The sequence below is a fragment of the Crocuta crocuta genome, unplaced genomic scaffold, assembly GCF_008692635.1.
Source record: "Crocuta crocuta isolate KB4526 unplaced genomic scaffold, BGI_CrCroc_1.0 scaffold257, whole genome shotgun sequence".
Classification (NCBI taxonomy): domain Eukaryota; kingdom Metazoa; phylum Chordata; class Mammalia; order Carnivora; family Hyaenidae; genus Crocuta; species Crocuta crocuta.
Genome location: NW_027532067.1, coordinates 1,161,646 through 1,177,850, shown reverse-complemented (window position 1 = coordinate 1,177,850; position 16,205 = coordinate 1,161,646). Strand labels below are relative to the sequence as shown.

General features: G+C 44.7%; 2 protein-coding genes across 2 annotated transcripts in view; both read left to right on the top strand.

The window, feature by feature from the left end:
- Positions 1–984: 984 nt before the first annotated feature.
- On the top strand, positions 985–9,199 carry LOC144241773 (uncharacterized). The gene is made up of 3 exons (XM_077776391.1): positions 985–1,016; positions 5,541–7,992; positions 8,141–9,199. The coding sequence occupies exons 1-3, from the start codon at positions 985–987 to the stop codon at positions 9,197–9,199; spliced, it is 3,543 nt and encodes a 1,180-aa protein (XP_077632517.1).
- The window catches only part of LOC144241779 (rho guanine nucleotide exchange factor 4), a 136,242-nt gene continuing 129,192 nt past the window's right edge, over positions 9,156–16,205 (top strand). The window contains exon 1 of the mRNA XM_077776402.1: positions 9,156–9,184. The gene's annotated coding sequence lies outside the window, so the exon portion shown is untranslated. The remainder of the gene's footprint in view (positions 9,185–16,205) is intronic.

Here is a 16,205-nt window from a genome sequence, read left to right as displayed (position 1 = left end):
CAAATCCAGTAGCATGAGCACACTTGGCCTTGTGGCCGTCATTGACAGAGATGTGGACTCAGGCAAGTGAAAAAAACCGGCCTGTGACCCAGACTCCTTACTGCACTGAAAGGACCATGACTTTTCTCTGGAAAGCATCATGGTTCTATGTGACACAGTGCTTGGGCTTCATGCCAGTGTTGCTACACATGCCCACTGTTAGATAACCATGGAAAACTCATGCAGGCTAAAACCAAGGAGTCAGCAGGACTGTGTTCCCTTTCGGAGGCTCTAGGAGAATCCTTTACCTGCTTTCTGCAGCTTCTGAAGGCCACCCACACTCCTTGGCTTGAGGCCCTCCCCTGAATCACGCCTCTGCTGCCATTATCACATCGCCTTCTCTGACTCTCTCACCTTCGTTTTTCCCTTAAAAGGATTCTTGTAATTATATCAGGTCCAGCCAGATAATTTAACATAATCTTCTCAAGATATTTAACATAACCATATCTGCAAAATCCCTTTTGCTATAAAAGGTAACACTGACAGATTTCAGGGATTAGAACATGGACATCTTTTGGGGGAGAGGGATATCTATCTGCCATTCACTGGAAAAAATGATAGGAAAAAGTCTTTGGTTGTAAACAGTCTTTAAAATTCAATACACAAAAATCAATGAATTGGGCTTCATAAAAATTAAAACTTTTCACTCTGTAAATAAAAAACGGTTGTTAATAATAAAATGAAAAGGCAAAGCACAGGTTGGAAGAAACTTTGCAAATGATATCTGTATCAGCAAAAGACTTATATCTAGGATCCATAAAGAAGTCTTACAACTCAGTAATAAGACTACAACCCAATTTCTTTAATGGGCAAATAATTTGAACTGATATGAAACCAAAGATGATGTATAGATGGAAAAATGCATATGAAAAGATGTTCAACATCATATGTCATTAGGAAAATGCAAATTAAGAACACAATGAGATACGCTTAAAAACCGCTAGAATGGCTGAAATGAACAAAGCTGACTGTCGCAGGTGGGTGGGGGTGTGAAGCAGCACACTCCTGTATATTGTCAGGGGGTGTGAAAAAGGAATGGAAAGGAAAGCAGGTTGTTGTAAGAAATTAAACATGTAGCCCTTCCATATGATCTAGGCATTCCATCCCTCAGTATTTACTCAGGAGAAATGCAAGCACACATCCATACAAAGATTTGTACACAGATGTTCATTGCAGCTGTATTTGGAATGCCAAAAACTGGGAGCAACCCAATGTCCATCAACAGGTGAATGGATAAACAAACTGTGCTATCTCTATAAAATGAAATACTACTCAGCAATAAAACAAATTATCAACAGATACAAACATAGTGACTCTCAAAATAATTGTGCTGAGTGAAAAAAGCCAGACAAAAAATACATACTGTATGATTCCATTTCTATGAAATTCTAGAAAATTCAAATTAATCTATAGTAGCAGAAAACAGGTAAAGATCACATGGGAGTGGAGGTGAGTGGCCAGGGAGAGGTGGAGGGGGATGATGAGAGGGAACATCTCTCTCTCATAACAAAAAAGCATAAGGTAACTTTAGGAAGCAAGAGAAAGATTCATGATCTTGACTGTGGTCATGGCTTCCTGGATGTATGTAAAAACTTTAAGTGTACACTTGCAATATGTACAGTTTATGTCAACTATACCTTAATAAAGTTGTAAAAAATTAAAGTAAAAAAGGGGCGCCTGGGTGGCTTAGTCGGTTAAGCGTCCGACTTTCGCTTAGGTCATGATCTCGCGGTTCGTGGGTTCGAGCCCCGCGTCGGGCTCTGTGCTGACTGCCAGCTCAGAGCCTGGAGCCTATTTCAGAGTCTGTATCTCCCTCTCTCTCTGACCCTCCCCTGCTCACGCTGTCTCTCTCTCTCTCCTAGAAATAAAAAAAAAAAAAAATTAAAGTAAAAAAAAAAAGTGAGTGAGAGAGGAAACCAGCCCCTTGGATTTGGAAATGCAGAGATCTCAAGGGACCTCTGCCAGAGTGATATCTGTTAGTGAGCAGACAGCCAGACCCTGGTGAGCAGAGTGATGGGAACTTCTGATTCTAGAATTATTGCAGATTGTAAATTCCACAAAATACTCACTGCAACAAAAACACATAAAACAAGCATAACATTCCCTTAAGGATATGCTCTTAACCAAACCATTGTGGAGTTCACCCAAAAAGGGAAATCCCTAGGGAAAAAAGGGGGGGCTCAAAAAAATATGGTGGTAAAAAGAAACCCAAATATACCAGTGATCACAATAAATGTTCACTGGTTAAACTCTCTAGTTAAAAGTGATTGAAATTTTGAGCTTTGAAAATCCAGTATATAAGGCAAATACTAACCCAAAGGAAAGCTATTGTAAGTCTACTAATATTAGAGAAGATAGCATTGAAAGTATAAAGGGAGAAAGAAGGTTACTATGTAATAAAAAAAAGAGCCTCTCACTGAGAAGATGTACAATTATAAACTTGTTATGTACCTACTAACACAGTGCTGAAATATGTAAATCAAAATATGATAGGGTTAAAAAAGTAAATTGATAAATGTACCACTACAGTGGGTAATTTATTTGTTCTCACATTCNGGTCATAGGGGAGTTCTATTGTTAATTTTTTGAGGAACCTCCACACTGTTTTTCAGAGGGGCTGCAAGTTGTTACAGTGGGTAATTTTAACACTTCTCTTAACAGCATATAAAAAACTGGTCAGATTACTGATAATTTAACAAGGATTTAACAATTCACAAACTTGAGCTAATGAGCACCTATTAAACCCTGCATGAACCTGTTAGGGAAACACATTCTCTTCAAATATCTATGGAACATTTGTGAAATAAAACCTTGTATTATGCCATAAAAGATACTTTCAACTAATTTCAAAGATCAATAGCATACAGACCACATTTCTGATTATAATATAATTAAATAGAAATCAGAAACAAAAAGATAACTAAAATATATATCTAAATAAATCATGGGTCAAAGAGCAAATCATAAAGGCAGTTACAAGAAAAATACAGGGAGAGGTTCAAACACTTTGCCCTAGTATTTGAAGCTGCATATAGTTACAAATGCAAGACAATTGGGAAGTACCAGGGCGATGACAAAACAGAGCTTTTCTGCTTTTAAAAACATTCAAATTTGACTACCACTCACCCACACAAAAAACTTCAGTAAAAAGAATGTTTTTGCCTCTAGATTTAACCTATGGCCATCCTTTAGAGATAACCCTAGAGAATTATATGGATCCGTGTTGAGAAATTACTTGAGGATTACTTTTGAATCAAGTCAGAAAAAAAATAGTCTTTCTTCAAAAGGTTTAGAACCTAATATTCAAACAAATCAAATGCTTTTTAAAAAAATATATATATATACTCTTCATATTTCAACATTTGTTCACTTTAAGGAAAATTAAACCTGCTATTCCAGTGCCCTTTCAGAGACTATGCAATTTTGTGATCTGGAAAAGTTATTTTATATTTTTTCACAAAGTCTTTTATTTTTGTTGAGACAGAATGAGACCTCTTGCCAAAATGACCTGGAACTCAAAGAAAGGCTTGATCCTTAGCAACAGTCAGCCAGGGAGCCCAGTTCCTTGGCAGGAACCCATCCCCTTACTGGCAGTGTTCTGGAGGATATGCTGGCAGAGGTGGGGACAGGAATGGAACCTCTGGCATTTTAGGATACTCATTATACCCAGGTCATCAGTCATTTGGAACTTGGGATTTTGAAATTCTCTGGGCCACTATGTGTCCCACTATGAGTGTGTCAGGTGATGCTCGTGAGTATGCTACTGTAAGTCTGTAAGGTGATGTCAGGCTATGACAGTGCTGAATGGACGGCTCACAGGCTCCACGGTCAGGAGGTCAATCCGGCTTAATGACACGGTTGGCAAGATGAGGGAAGGGAGGTGTTCCGAAGGCAGCATTTACTGAGCAAGAGCACGCTACAGGCCTGTAGCTGGCCTTCTCTCTTGACTTGTTCCCGACAACAGGCCTCCGTGCTTGCCAAGGCGTGTTCACATCCACATCTTGCTCATCCTCCCCGGGCCATGGGAGGTGCCTGACACCTGGGAGTCACTGGCACCTGGGAGTCAGGTGACCAAAGCACGCCCCTGCTGGAGACCCTGGGGACCCTAGCTTCTTAACCCTTCTCTCCCCTGGACCGCACAGCAACCACATGGTACTCCTTTCCAAATGGTTTGATTTTTAATGTTTCCTCTCCTATTTCCCACTTCTTCCTGCTTTGCAACAAAATCAAAACTATAGTATCATGTTATTCCTGATATTCTGAATCTATCTTGTGCCTTAAAATCCTCAGACATCATATGCTTTGGTGTTTGTCTGTTTTTCTCTTCTCAGTTAATGAGGACTAAAAGGATTTTACTTTGGGAAGTCTCTGAAGACAAATCCCGAGAAACCATGCTTAGGAAGGCTGGTTAAGTGAATGGCTTATATACAAAACTTGTGTGGAGGTGCCTTTGCTACAAGCGTAGCCAAGTGCTTGCCCCACTCCTGGTCCAAGCAGTCTGGGGGAGTTTGGTGATTGAATATTGGGTACAGCATTATCACTGAGTTCAAGGCACTATCTGTATAATACATGCTACAACCATGAGCTCTGGATGAAGCTCTGAAATACTCTGCTGAAAGAAAGAAGCCAGACCCTGAATAGTACATACTGCATATTCTGCTCATCTGAGAAACTCCAGAAAAGACAGATCTTACACTGGGGCATAAAGGGAAGGAAAGAGGTGGGGATGACTAGAAAGGGTCAGGGGCTTTTCTGAGAAATAGAGATACTCTAGATTTTTATCATGGTGGTAGTTACATGGGTTTCCACATTTGTCAAAATGCATAGATCCATCCACTTTAAATGGATACATATAAATTTATATCTCAACATGTTGAAGAAATGTGTAATGACAAAAATTTGCAAATATTTGCACAGTTCTCTTTTTTCCTTCCTGTTCTCAAAGCTGTCAAGCATTTATATATTTTTTTTCTTTAATGTTTATTTATTTTTGAGATGGAGCATGAGCAGGAGACGGGGAGAGAGAGAAGACCCAAATCTGAAGCAGGCTCCAGGCTTTGAGCTGTCAGCACAGAGCCTGGTGTGGGACTCGAACCCAAGAGCCATNTTTTTTTTTACTTCAGAAAACCTAACTCAGAAAATACTTCTAAATATAGGAGTCTTGACTTTAATCCAGTTGATTACATAAGAACAAACAACACAAAACAAACATATATTAATTTGTTCTTTCCTGCTGAGAACATTAGGCAGAGAGATGCTTTTTGCCATGACTCACACAACATATTTATACTTACTTAAACTGCACATGTTTATTTGGCCTATTCTGATTTTTAATAGGGTTGCTTTAACTACAAGCTACATTTTCCCCCTGCTGTTTGAGTTTGGCTTCATCACTTGTTTTCTGTGTTAATAAAAGGTAGCTCTTCATATTTACCTATCTTTTTTGAGGAGCACATGGGGAACTAATGAGTTGTTTCTGAACCTTCCTCCTTCTGACAAAGGCTGGTACAATGGAAACATGTGTGCAAATATCCTGAGGCCTTGTCTCTGATTCCTTTCCTCTTGCCCTTCCAGTTTCCAGAGCCAGGTGCACACCCACCCGTTGAAGACAAGATTGAAGATAAGCAGCTCCCCACTTCTCCTGCAGAACCAGAGCAACAGGGATGGAGTCAGGAAATAGACCATGATGATTTTGAGACACTGTCTCACCAGAGCGAAAGTCAATCAGACACAAAAACCGACCCCTTTCAAAGTGCTTCTGACACAGAGTCCCTGCCTGGTGACTTCACCGGGGGAACCTGCCTTCCTCTAAGTGGTACCTCTGGGGACAGAAAAGGGTGCCCTGATGTCCCAGCAACCAGGCATCCTCAGGAGCAGCATTCAACTGATGTCCCTGAGCTTGACCCAAAGGAAGAACTAGATTTGTCCCCTGACTTCAAGGAAGAGTCTGACAAAACTGGGTTCCAAACCTTTGCTGCAGTTACTGGAGAAGAGAAGACAGAACACTTCCAAGAGAACGGCGTGGCCAGCCTGTGGCGAGAGTCTTTGCTGTCCGGGTCTCCTCACCACACACAGGGCTGCTCACAGGGCACCACAGGCAGCTACAGTCAGCAGCCTGCAAAGGTGACTGCACAAGACCTCAGAGGGTTCTCTCTTTTTTCTCTTCAGAAATCCAGGTCTGAGAGTTGTCTAGGGATCCCAGTGCTCTGGCCCTTCCTTCTCTGGTGCTGTGAACTGGGCCAGAGCTGGCCACATATCCACAGCAGGGCCAGGGAACCAGGGCTGCCTTTCAGGGGCCTGCTGCACAGCACAGGCCCTGTGGGAACCAGAACAAAGAAGGGAAGGACTCTAGGTCCGGAAGAGTACACAGACTTGCTCTGCTTCCAGCCCTGCTTGGATGCCCCATGCCAGCTTCCTTTAGGGACGCCTAGCCCCCTATGTGCCAAGCTTCACCATAGCGTCCCCAAAAATATTAATGACAAGGACAGAGCATCCACAGAGCACTGCTGTCAGCACATGAGGAGACTGACTAGGGCCCATTCCATAGCAGTGTTTCCTTTAAGATACCCTGAGAATCCTCCAGAGAAGAACTTTGTGAAATTTGGGACTCATCTGAAGGAAGGGACTGAAGCAGAGCGAGATCCAAGAACTCAAAACCCTCTCCACCCTGTCTTCACCAGACTGTCTCCTTTGCTTCCTGCTTCCCAAAGGAGGGCCCCTTATTTGCAGGATCAGTATAAACCCAGTGCTCTTAGCTGGAAAAGGGCCTTTCAGGACACACCCTGTGAACATCTCTGGCTGGAAAACCAGTTGAGACAGGATTCTAGATCCTGCCCAGTCTCTTCATGCCTTACTGTGGACTCGGTGAGCTTTAGCACAGAGGAAGTGCCAGTGCCCACAGAGTGCAAGTCAGAACACAGCCCAGAAAGCTTACAAGAGGAACCCCAAGGCACTGGCCCTGCACCAAATGATGCTGATGTGACTGACAGACAAAAGCACCTTCAGGACATTTCTGTTGAGGCAGGAAACCAAACCAGTAATTACAGATCAAAGTACATTCTCAGTGAGAAAAGAAAGCCACCTGTTAGGGCCAAGTTCCCACATCATTCTAGCAATAGCGGGTCACAGGTGTGGACCAGAGACTGGATGGGCGGCTGTGAAGTGAGTTCAGATACTCCAGAGATCACCCTGACATCAAGTGCAGCGGACACTTCAAAGGAGGTGGAAGATGTGACGGTGCTAGACTCCCACTGCACCCAAAGTGCCTTGCAGGGACTTTCAGAAACCAGAGCAGCCACCGTGTCTCACTGCAGTGGTGGGGATGAGTGTGGCCAAGGGCTGGAGGGTGGCGCTTGGCCCTCTCCTGAGGGCCTGATGCTAGAGCCCGAGGTAGACACACCTAGGGGCAGGTGCACACTCATCATTATAGCTGTTGAGCAGAAAGGTCAGCAGGCCACTAGGAGGAAAGTAGGTCCTCTTGCAGAAATTCCGTCCGAATCTCTGGAGGAGAGAGCAGGATCTTCCTGCAGGGCTGGAGCGAGCCCCTGGGAGTCTTCCAGGGCTGGGAGACCACAAACTTGCGGCAGTGAGTGTGAGCTGCCCGAGGCCAGCCCACTGGGAGATGCTGATGGGTCTCCTCGGCGAGGCGGCCGAGACGCAGGGGCAGGGCTGGGAGTAGTGCTGGTCCCTGCAGCTGCCTCCGAAGAGAGGCCCCTGGGCAAAGAGACTTGTTCCCAGGAGGCTGCCCAGGCCAGGCTGAGCACAGGGGAGGCTGCGGAAGGGAAGCCGCCTGGGGCAAGGTGGATCCCCGGTCCCGGAACTACCGACCCCGGGCCTGAAGATGCACACGGGACCCAGGGCCTTCGCCTGGAGACCGAGACCCGGAGCCGGGCCGGTGGGGCGGAGNCGCCCCCGCGCTCCCGCCGGCGCCCCGGGGCCCCTCCGGGCGCCCCGGCGCGGCTTTGCAGGAGCCCAGGCAGCGCCTGACGTTTCCCAAGGTGACCTCGCTCAGGAAAAGCAGGTCCACCTCTGAGAGCCCAGGAGGGGAGGCCGGCGCGCCGGGACCCGGGCGTCTGCCGCCCTCAGGCCCCGCTGCACGCAGNGCGCAGGGGCGCGGGGCCCCGCGGCCGCCGGCCCCGCCCGGCTCCCTCCACACCAGGTGCGCGCGGGTTGGGGGGCTGCGGGGCTACGGAAAGGGGACGAGGCGGCCCCGCCGGAGGACCTCGGCGGCAGGACACTGTCCTCACCAAGGTGTGATGCCAAGAGACTCAAAACTCCAGAGAAAAGGCTCAGGGCAAGGTTGGCCTCAGCTCATAAGACCTTTGCAAATTTTTTTGAGTCAAAGGTTTTAGAAAAAGAGAACACGGATGAATGTTCTCCAGGTTCTCTCAAGGGCCAGAAGGAGAAGAGCCGGCCGCGCCAGAGTTCCTGGCGAGCTTTTCTGAAAAGCAAAGATACGGAAGGCCCAAAAAGGCCCGCCGCAGTGAGTCTGGTTCCAGGACCGGAAATCTTGAATCCCCTCAGACCTTCTCCACCGGGGACCAATATTGACTGTCAAGAGCAGGTAGAACCCCAGGAAAGCTGTGTGTTTGGAGGTCATTGGTCACCCCCACATCCCTCCACACTTTTGTTAGCCAGCAGTTCAGTCTCTCCAGATAACAGGAGAAAAAGCGAACCAACCATCAAATGCACAAGCCCCCAGGAACGTGGGAGGTACCTAACTTCAGGTATCTTTCCTGAGAAGTCCTGGCTGATGTCACCCGCCAGCCCTTGTGCCGAGCAGACTGGGATCAGCCGCACCCTTCCGTCCAGCTCTGCCTGTTGCTTGGCATATGGAAGCCAAGGCATGCCCTGCAAACCCATGAGCCCTAAGCCCCGGAGCCCCCGGCCTGAGGCTCACCGGACAGATTTCCACTACCCTAGCAGGAGCACGGCTGTGTCCATGGTTTCCCTTGGAAGCTACCTGGATGTGGATAACAGCCCAGAGGCTTCCGAAAGGCCCAGGACCCCCAAGACCCCAGAATGCCTCCTGCTTTCTCTGCAGACACTAGACCAGGACAACCAGAGGGAAGAGAGCAGGAAGAGAAGCTGGCATCACCCTGGCCTGAACACCGCACCCTCACTCAGGGACCTTCCGGGGAGGGAGGTGAGTTACCTGTGATTTGCACCAACCTGCTTATTTACCTCTAAGTGCAAGAGGAGGGAGCTACATGGGAAATGTTCCTAAGTGAGGGGAGAGGTGCAGCAGGAAGGCCAGTCTGCCTTCTGTGGAGAATGCACCACTCACACTCCCAGACGCCCAACCCAGTCAACACAGTGTGAGACCAACTTCTGGGAATAAACTAACTAACTAGTAACTAACAAGTAAGAATTGGTGTTTCACTATAATTTTGTGTTTCTGGGGGGTTTTTCTTGATAAATCCAGCTATTTGAATTCCTTTTTCTATCAACTCCCTATTCACAGTCTGCCACCAGGTGTTTGATGCAGGCATTTTTTGGTGTCTGCCTTCATCCTTCCCCACTGTAAAATTTGTAAAAAAGAAATTTCCCTATGTTATCTTCTAATATTTTTAATATGTTTATTTTTTAAATTTAGATATGATACAATTGGATATGTTTTAGTATAAAGAGATAGTTGGTGCTTTGGAATCTCCTGGTAAAATAAAATGGTCTCTCCCCTAAAGCAAAGGCTCTACCCAGAACAGGGTAACATGGTGCTGGGTCAGGCACAAGAAAGGCCACACCAGCCTGGGGTTTCTCATGAGTTGCTGCCCTCAGAAGGAGGTAGCTTTTCAGAAATTCCAGAAAGAATACCCCTGGGACTGTGAAAGTGACCTCCCTATGTGCAGTCCACTCCTGCATCCGTGTGCCCTCACCCCTTCGTTTCTTTAAACACATGGCATTGTGTCTCGCCTGTGTCCTGCACTGCGCTGGTGTAGAAGGACCTCAAGTCCAGGGTTGTCTCCAGGTAGGGCCCATGGAATAGGAGCTAACATTTCTCAGTCACCCCACTTCCTGCTTGGCCCTCCTCTGGGTACCTTCCAGGTGCTTGCCTGCGTGGGTCTTAACAAGCAGTGATATGGTTGTAAAGTGCCCAGGAAAGGGCCAGGTGTCAAGCAGGCACTTAATAAATGTTAGTCCACATTTAGGACACATGAGAAGCATGAGAAGCAAACACCTCCAGGTCATCACAAAGATGCTGGAAATACTTGTCCAGGCACTTCTCCACCATCTCAAGAGCCTTCTTCTCCATGGGCATCCTAGCATAGAAGCTGAAGAGTTTCACATAGTGGCTCAGTCCAGTCTTGTAGGGATCTTGACAGGGCCTGGGGCCAAGGGTTCTGGCCTTGGGAGGAAGCCTGGTCGGAAGAGGCTCCAGATGCTCTGAAGATAAGATGGCAATGCTAGGCGGTGGGGCTGACTTCAGAAACTGAAGTTGCCTGGCTTGAAGAAACTCAGTGGTGCTGGAGGCCAATTCTGGACTTGCTGTCCTACCAGAGATGTCCTCATCTCCTGAAGATCCTTCTGGTTCCTTGGCTTCAAAAGCTTCTGTCATTTCTGCATGTCTCTCAGACTTTTCTGTCCTGACAGATCCTTGTTTTCCTGTTTCCTCTTTGCCTCCTCTTCCTAATACCTATCTTACTGGAGGAGAGGGAAGTCCTAGTGTGCTTGCACATTAGAACATGTAGGAAGACAAGAGAGTCACAGATACCGGAACGCAGGAATGGGAAGGGGAGAAAAGCTTTGAAGTTTGCTCTCTGGCTGAGTCCTGAGCAATCATGGAAATTGAAACTCAACTTGGAGACATGAAGGCTCCCTCTTGTGGCTGCTTCTGGGAGAGCAGTCAGTGATGGAGTAATTAGCAAGGGATTCAGTTAGCATTCCCATTTCTTCCTTCCACAGTGCATTTAAGGAGCAAGAGTTCTTTGATTCCAATACCCTAAGACAACCATTCTTAATATTTGGTTAAGTTTTCTTCCAGCTTCTTTTCTATAAGTAAGTTTTATATATTTAACATGGTTGTGATAATGCCATCTATAGAGGCTTTAACTTTCTATGAGTTTGCATCCTGCAGTTTGTTTACTGAAAGCTCTTTTAAGGTAAGAAATTAAAAAGTCACGCAGAAAGACACAATGCACAAATGTATAGACAATATATTGTCATAAAAACAAAAGCTGAGTAACCTCCACCCATCAAGAAACACATTACCCAGTCCCCAGACCCTTCCTGCTCAGCATGCCCTTCCTCGTCTCTGGCCCTAACCACTGCTAACTTTTATGGTGTTCACTTCCTTACCTTTCATTATAATTTTACTGCTTAACTTTACATCCTCAAACAACATAGTTTATTGTTGCCTGCTTTTGAACTTTATGTAAATAAAACCTTATGAATTCCATTAAACCTATCCATTCTATTGTCCGCTTTCTTTGGCTCTAATTATGTTAAGACTCATCCCTAACATTGTGTTTAACGTTCTTTCATTGTCATTGTTATATAGAATTACTTTGAATTAGCACACAACCCTGTGTTTGTTAGTCAGCTATTGCTAGACTTTCGGGCTTTCTCCAGTTTGGTCTGGTGAGTAGAACTGCTAGGATTGTTCACATCCAGGTGCCTACTGCACAGGCACATGCATTTCTGCCTGGTGTATTCTGAGGAGTGGGATGGCTGGGTCATTGGGGGGTGCAGATCTTCAGCTTTATTAGATACTGTCAAATATTTTTCCAAAGTGATTATGCCAATTTATACTCCTTCCTTAAGAGTTTCTTTTGCTCTATATTCTCATTAGCATTTGTTTGGTATTGTCAGTCTTGTTGATGTTAGCCATTCTTCTAGGTGGGTAGAGGCATCCTGTTGTGGCCTTAATCTTGCATTTCCTCTATGTCTAAAGAGGCTGAGCACCGTTTATATGCTTTCTGACAATTTGGATATCCTGCTTGAGGACAAGTCTTACCTAATCTCTTCCCCATTTGTCTTTAAGGTTGCCTTTTTCTTGTTAATTGAATACAAGCCCATTGTTGATTAATTAAATGTGCCACAAATACAATTTCCCACTCAATGGCTTATCTTTTTCCTTGGTAATGGTATCTTTTGATGAACAGAAGTTCTTAATTTTAATGTTTTCAAGTATATCCGTATTTTCTCTACCCCAAGGTCATGAATAGAATCCCGTAAATCACTTTCATCAAAGGTTTCCTGGGTTTGTTTGTTTTCTTACGTGTAGGTCTCCGAGATGCCTAAAACTGGCTTCTGTGTTCCATTGGTCAGTTTGTCCATCCTGTGGAAGTTCAGCGTCTCATCACCGTAGCTGTGTAGGAAGTGTTGCTGTCCAGCTGGCCAAATCCTCCCACCTGGTTCTTCAATATGATGAACACTTACTGAGTGCCAACTACCTACCAAGCCATATTCTAGGTGCTGTAGATACAGTGTGGAAGAATATATAGTTCTCTGTCCTCAAAGGTGGGGCAGGCATGGTGAGAGTAAATAAATAATTGAGCAAATAAGATTATTTTATATATTGAAGGGACTGTAAAAAATGAAAATGTAACTAAGAAATTGACAAGGTTAATGGGATAGAGAGGGGCTGTGAGCTAGGGGCTTCCCTAGCTTGCAGGTTTGGAGCCTAACAGTTGAGCCAAGACTTGGGTCATGAGGAGCCAGAAAAGGGGGACTTTCAGGCCAAGCTGAACATTTCAGTGCCGTGGGAGATTTCCCTTGCCTACACACTGCCATATAATTTAGCCCTCCACAACATCACCTCACACTTGGGAAACCACAGCATGTTTGTGTGTTTGTAGGATGGAGAACAGGAGGAGGCAGTCTTCGCCTATGAAAGGTACCCTTTACTTGTAGAGATTTGTTCCCCCTTTTTTTCCTCTGAGACAGCTTTTTTTTTTTTAATTTCTTATTTAAATTTTCATTAGTTGGGACACCTGGGCAGCACTGTTGGCTAAGCCTATGACCTAAGCTCACGTCATGATCTTGTAGCTCTAGAGTTCAAGCCCTGTTGGGCTCTATGCTGACAGCTCAAAGCCTGGAACCTCCTTCAGATTCTGTCTCCCTCTCGCTGCCCCTCCCCCATTCGTGTTCTTTCCCTCTCCCTCTCTCTCTCATATATAAATAAACATTAAAAATTTTTCAATAAAATTTAGTTAATATATAGTGCAGTGTTGGTTTCAGGAGTAGAATTCAGTGATTCATCACTTAACATAAAACACCCAGTGCTCATCAGAACAAGTGCCCTGCTTAACACCCATCATCCGTCTAGCCCATCCCCCACCCACCTCCTATGGGAAGGGAGGGGAAAAAAAAGAGAAGAGAGGGAGATTTGTTCCCTTCTTAATTCAGGTTTAGGGGCAAAGAATGTATGATTCCAGGGGAAGCAAGCTCAGCATCTTATCTATAATCTTATTTGCGCATGCGAGGGTTTGAACCCTAAGGGAGCTCAGGAAGGAGACCAAGATCAAGAGGGAGCAGCACAAGAAAGAACTGTGGATGTGTGAGAAGAATGGGGAAAAGCTAGAAGCTTTGAACACCTGTGAATGTACAATTCCCAGTCTGTTACTTCCTAACTTGCTGTAAGACCTCTGTTTTTGTATCTGCAGGGTTGGAGGGGATCTCTTAGACCTCTGCTAGATATTTGTAAATATCAACTTTATGAATTGATGGTGTATAGTTTTCCTGCCCTTCCCTCCATAGTCTTCTCTGATTTTGATAGCAAGGATCCAAGGTACTGCTTCTATTTAGAGATTTTTAAATGGAGTCTGGGGGAGGGAATATACTGTGAACATTTTCTAACCTTTCTGATGGGAATATAAAACAGTACAATTACTCTGGAAATAAGGTTTGGCAATTTCTAATGAAGCAAAACCTGGGTTTACTATACGACCCAACAATTGCCCCCTTGCACATTTACCTCAGAGAAACAAAACTTAGTTTACAGATGAATCTACAAATAAATGTTCATAATAGCCCCCAAACTGGAAACAACCTAGATGTCCTTCTGTAGGTAAATGGTTAGTTAACACATGGTTTGTTTTTAATGTGTATTTATTTTTGAGAGAGAGACAGAGACAGACAGAACATGAGTGGGGGAGGGAGAGAGAGAGGGAGACACAGAATCGGAAGCAGCCTCCAGGTTCTCAGCTGTCAGCACAGAGCCATGGTTAACAAACTTTATGTTGTCTCCAGTTTGGGGCTTTGCAAGTAAAGTTCCTATAAACATTCATGAACAGGTTCTTGGGTAGACAAAAGTTTTCATTCCTCTGGGATAAATCCATCAGTGTGGTTGTTGAGTTGTATGGTAGGTATATTTTTATTGTTTTAAGAAAGTGCCAAATTCTTCCAGAGTGGATATACCATTTTACATTTCCACCATCAGTGTATGAGAGACCCAATTTTCTGCAACCTCAAACATTTGGAATTTTAGATATTTTTCATTTTATGTGTATTTGTAAGCATGTGGTGGTATCTCATTGTGATTATGATTTACATTTCCCTAAGGGCTAGTGATGTTGAACATTTTTCATGTGCTTATCTGCTATCTTAGTCGGCTCAGGCTGCTGTAACAAAATACCACAGACTGAGTAGCCTAAAATTTATTTATTTCTCACAGTTCTGGAGACTGGGAAATCCAAATCAGGTGCAGGCAAGTTTGGTGTCTGGTGAGAGTCCACTCTTAGATGACCTTCTGCTCACTGTAATGTCACGGGCAGGAAGGAACAAAGGAACCTTCTGGGGCCTCTCTTATAAGGGCACTAATCCCATTCAAGAAGGTCTATGCTCATGTACTAATCACCTCCAAAGGCCCCACCTCCCTATACCATCACCTTGAGGGTTAAGATTTCAGCCTGAATTTTGGGAGGACAGATATTCAGCCTGTAGCATTTGCCATGCATATATCTTCGGTGAAATGTCCCTTCATGTCTTCCTCATTCTCTAACTGAATTTTTACTTTTTACAATGGATTATTGAGAGTTCTTTTTTTAAAATGAGATATACTTGGCATAACATTGCATAAGTTTAACGTGTATAATATGTTCATTTGATGGAATTGCAGTATGGTTACCAGCCTTAGCTAACACCTCTACTACATCATATGATTTTCATTTCTTTTTGTGATGAGAAAACTTAAGATCTTGTCTCTCAGCAACTTTGAAGTTTATAATACAGTAATCACTATGCTGTGCATTAGATCTCTAGGATCATTCATCTACCAGGTACAAGTTTGTACCTTTAACAGCATCACCCAGTTCTCCTACCCCCACCCCCAGCCACTGGTAATGTTGTGCCCGAATCATGAGTCCCAGAGACCTCCAAGGAGCCGGCACCGATGCAAGTACAAAAGGGTCTTTATTACAAGCTCCAGCAGTGGCTCACCAGCCTGCCGGTGTCATGGCAGCAAGGTGAAGCAAAGAACAATAGCGAACAGGGTTTTTAAGGAGTAAGGGATGGGGGTGTTACAGTACATGTAGCATCATCACATAAGCACCAATTACAATTACAGCTTTGACCATTCAGTGTCTGTGAGGTGTTCATTACTTTTGGTGGGACCCAATCATGACTCTTGAGAATCCTTTGAAAATGACCAATTGTGAGGTGAGTTCAAAGGGCCCACGTGGGGTTCAGACAAGTGGTGAGAAATGGGCTAGTTTGTATCTGCAGTTTCCAGCCTTGACTCAGACCATAGGAATGTTTCTTTTTCTTTTCTTTTTTTTCTTTTTGATTAACTGAACTGAGGGCGGTCTGAGGATGGCTTTAGCCTTGAACAGTCTGAGGCTTTTCCTGGGACTGGGACTGGGGCTACGTGCAGCCCGAGGTTTCTCTTAATGGAGGACTTAATTTTTGGCTCTTCAGTAACCAACATTCTACTGGTTACTGGAATTACAATGATCCTTGGGAGTGTTATTTTCCCTTAATTTTTTCACATTCTGTGAAGTTTTGCATTCCTATCTTCAAATTGACTTACTGCCTTCAGGATAGAAATACCTGCTGTCAGCTCTTCTGGTGATGCTGAGGCTTCAGATTCTGTATTAACCTGCTTCATGCTTCTTGTTTCCTCTTCTGGTAATTTCTCAGGTTCGTACACTTTCTTCTGATCCCCAGAACACAAGCTTGGGTTCCGTCCCTTGCCTACAGACCGGGCGGTTTTCTATATGTGCTCCCTA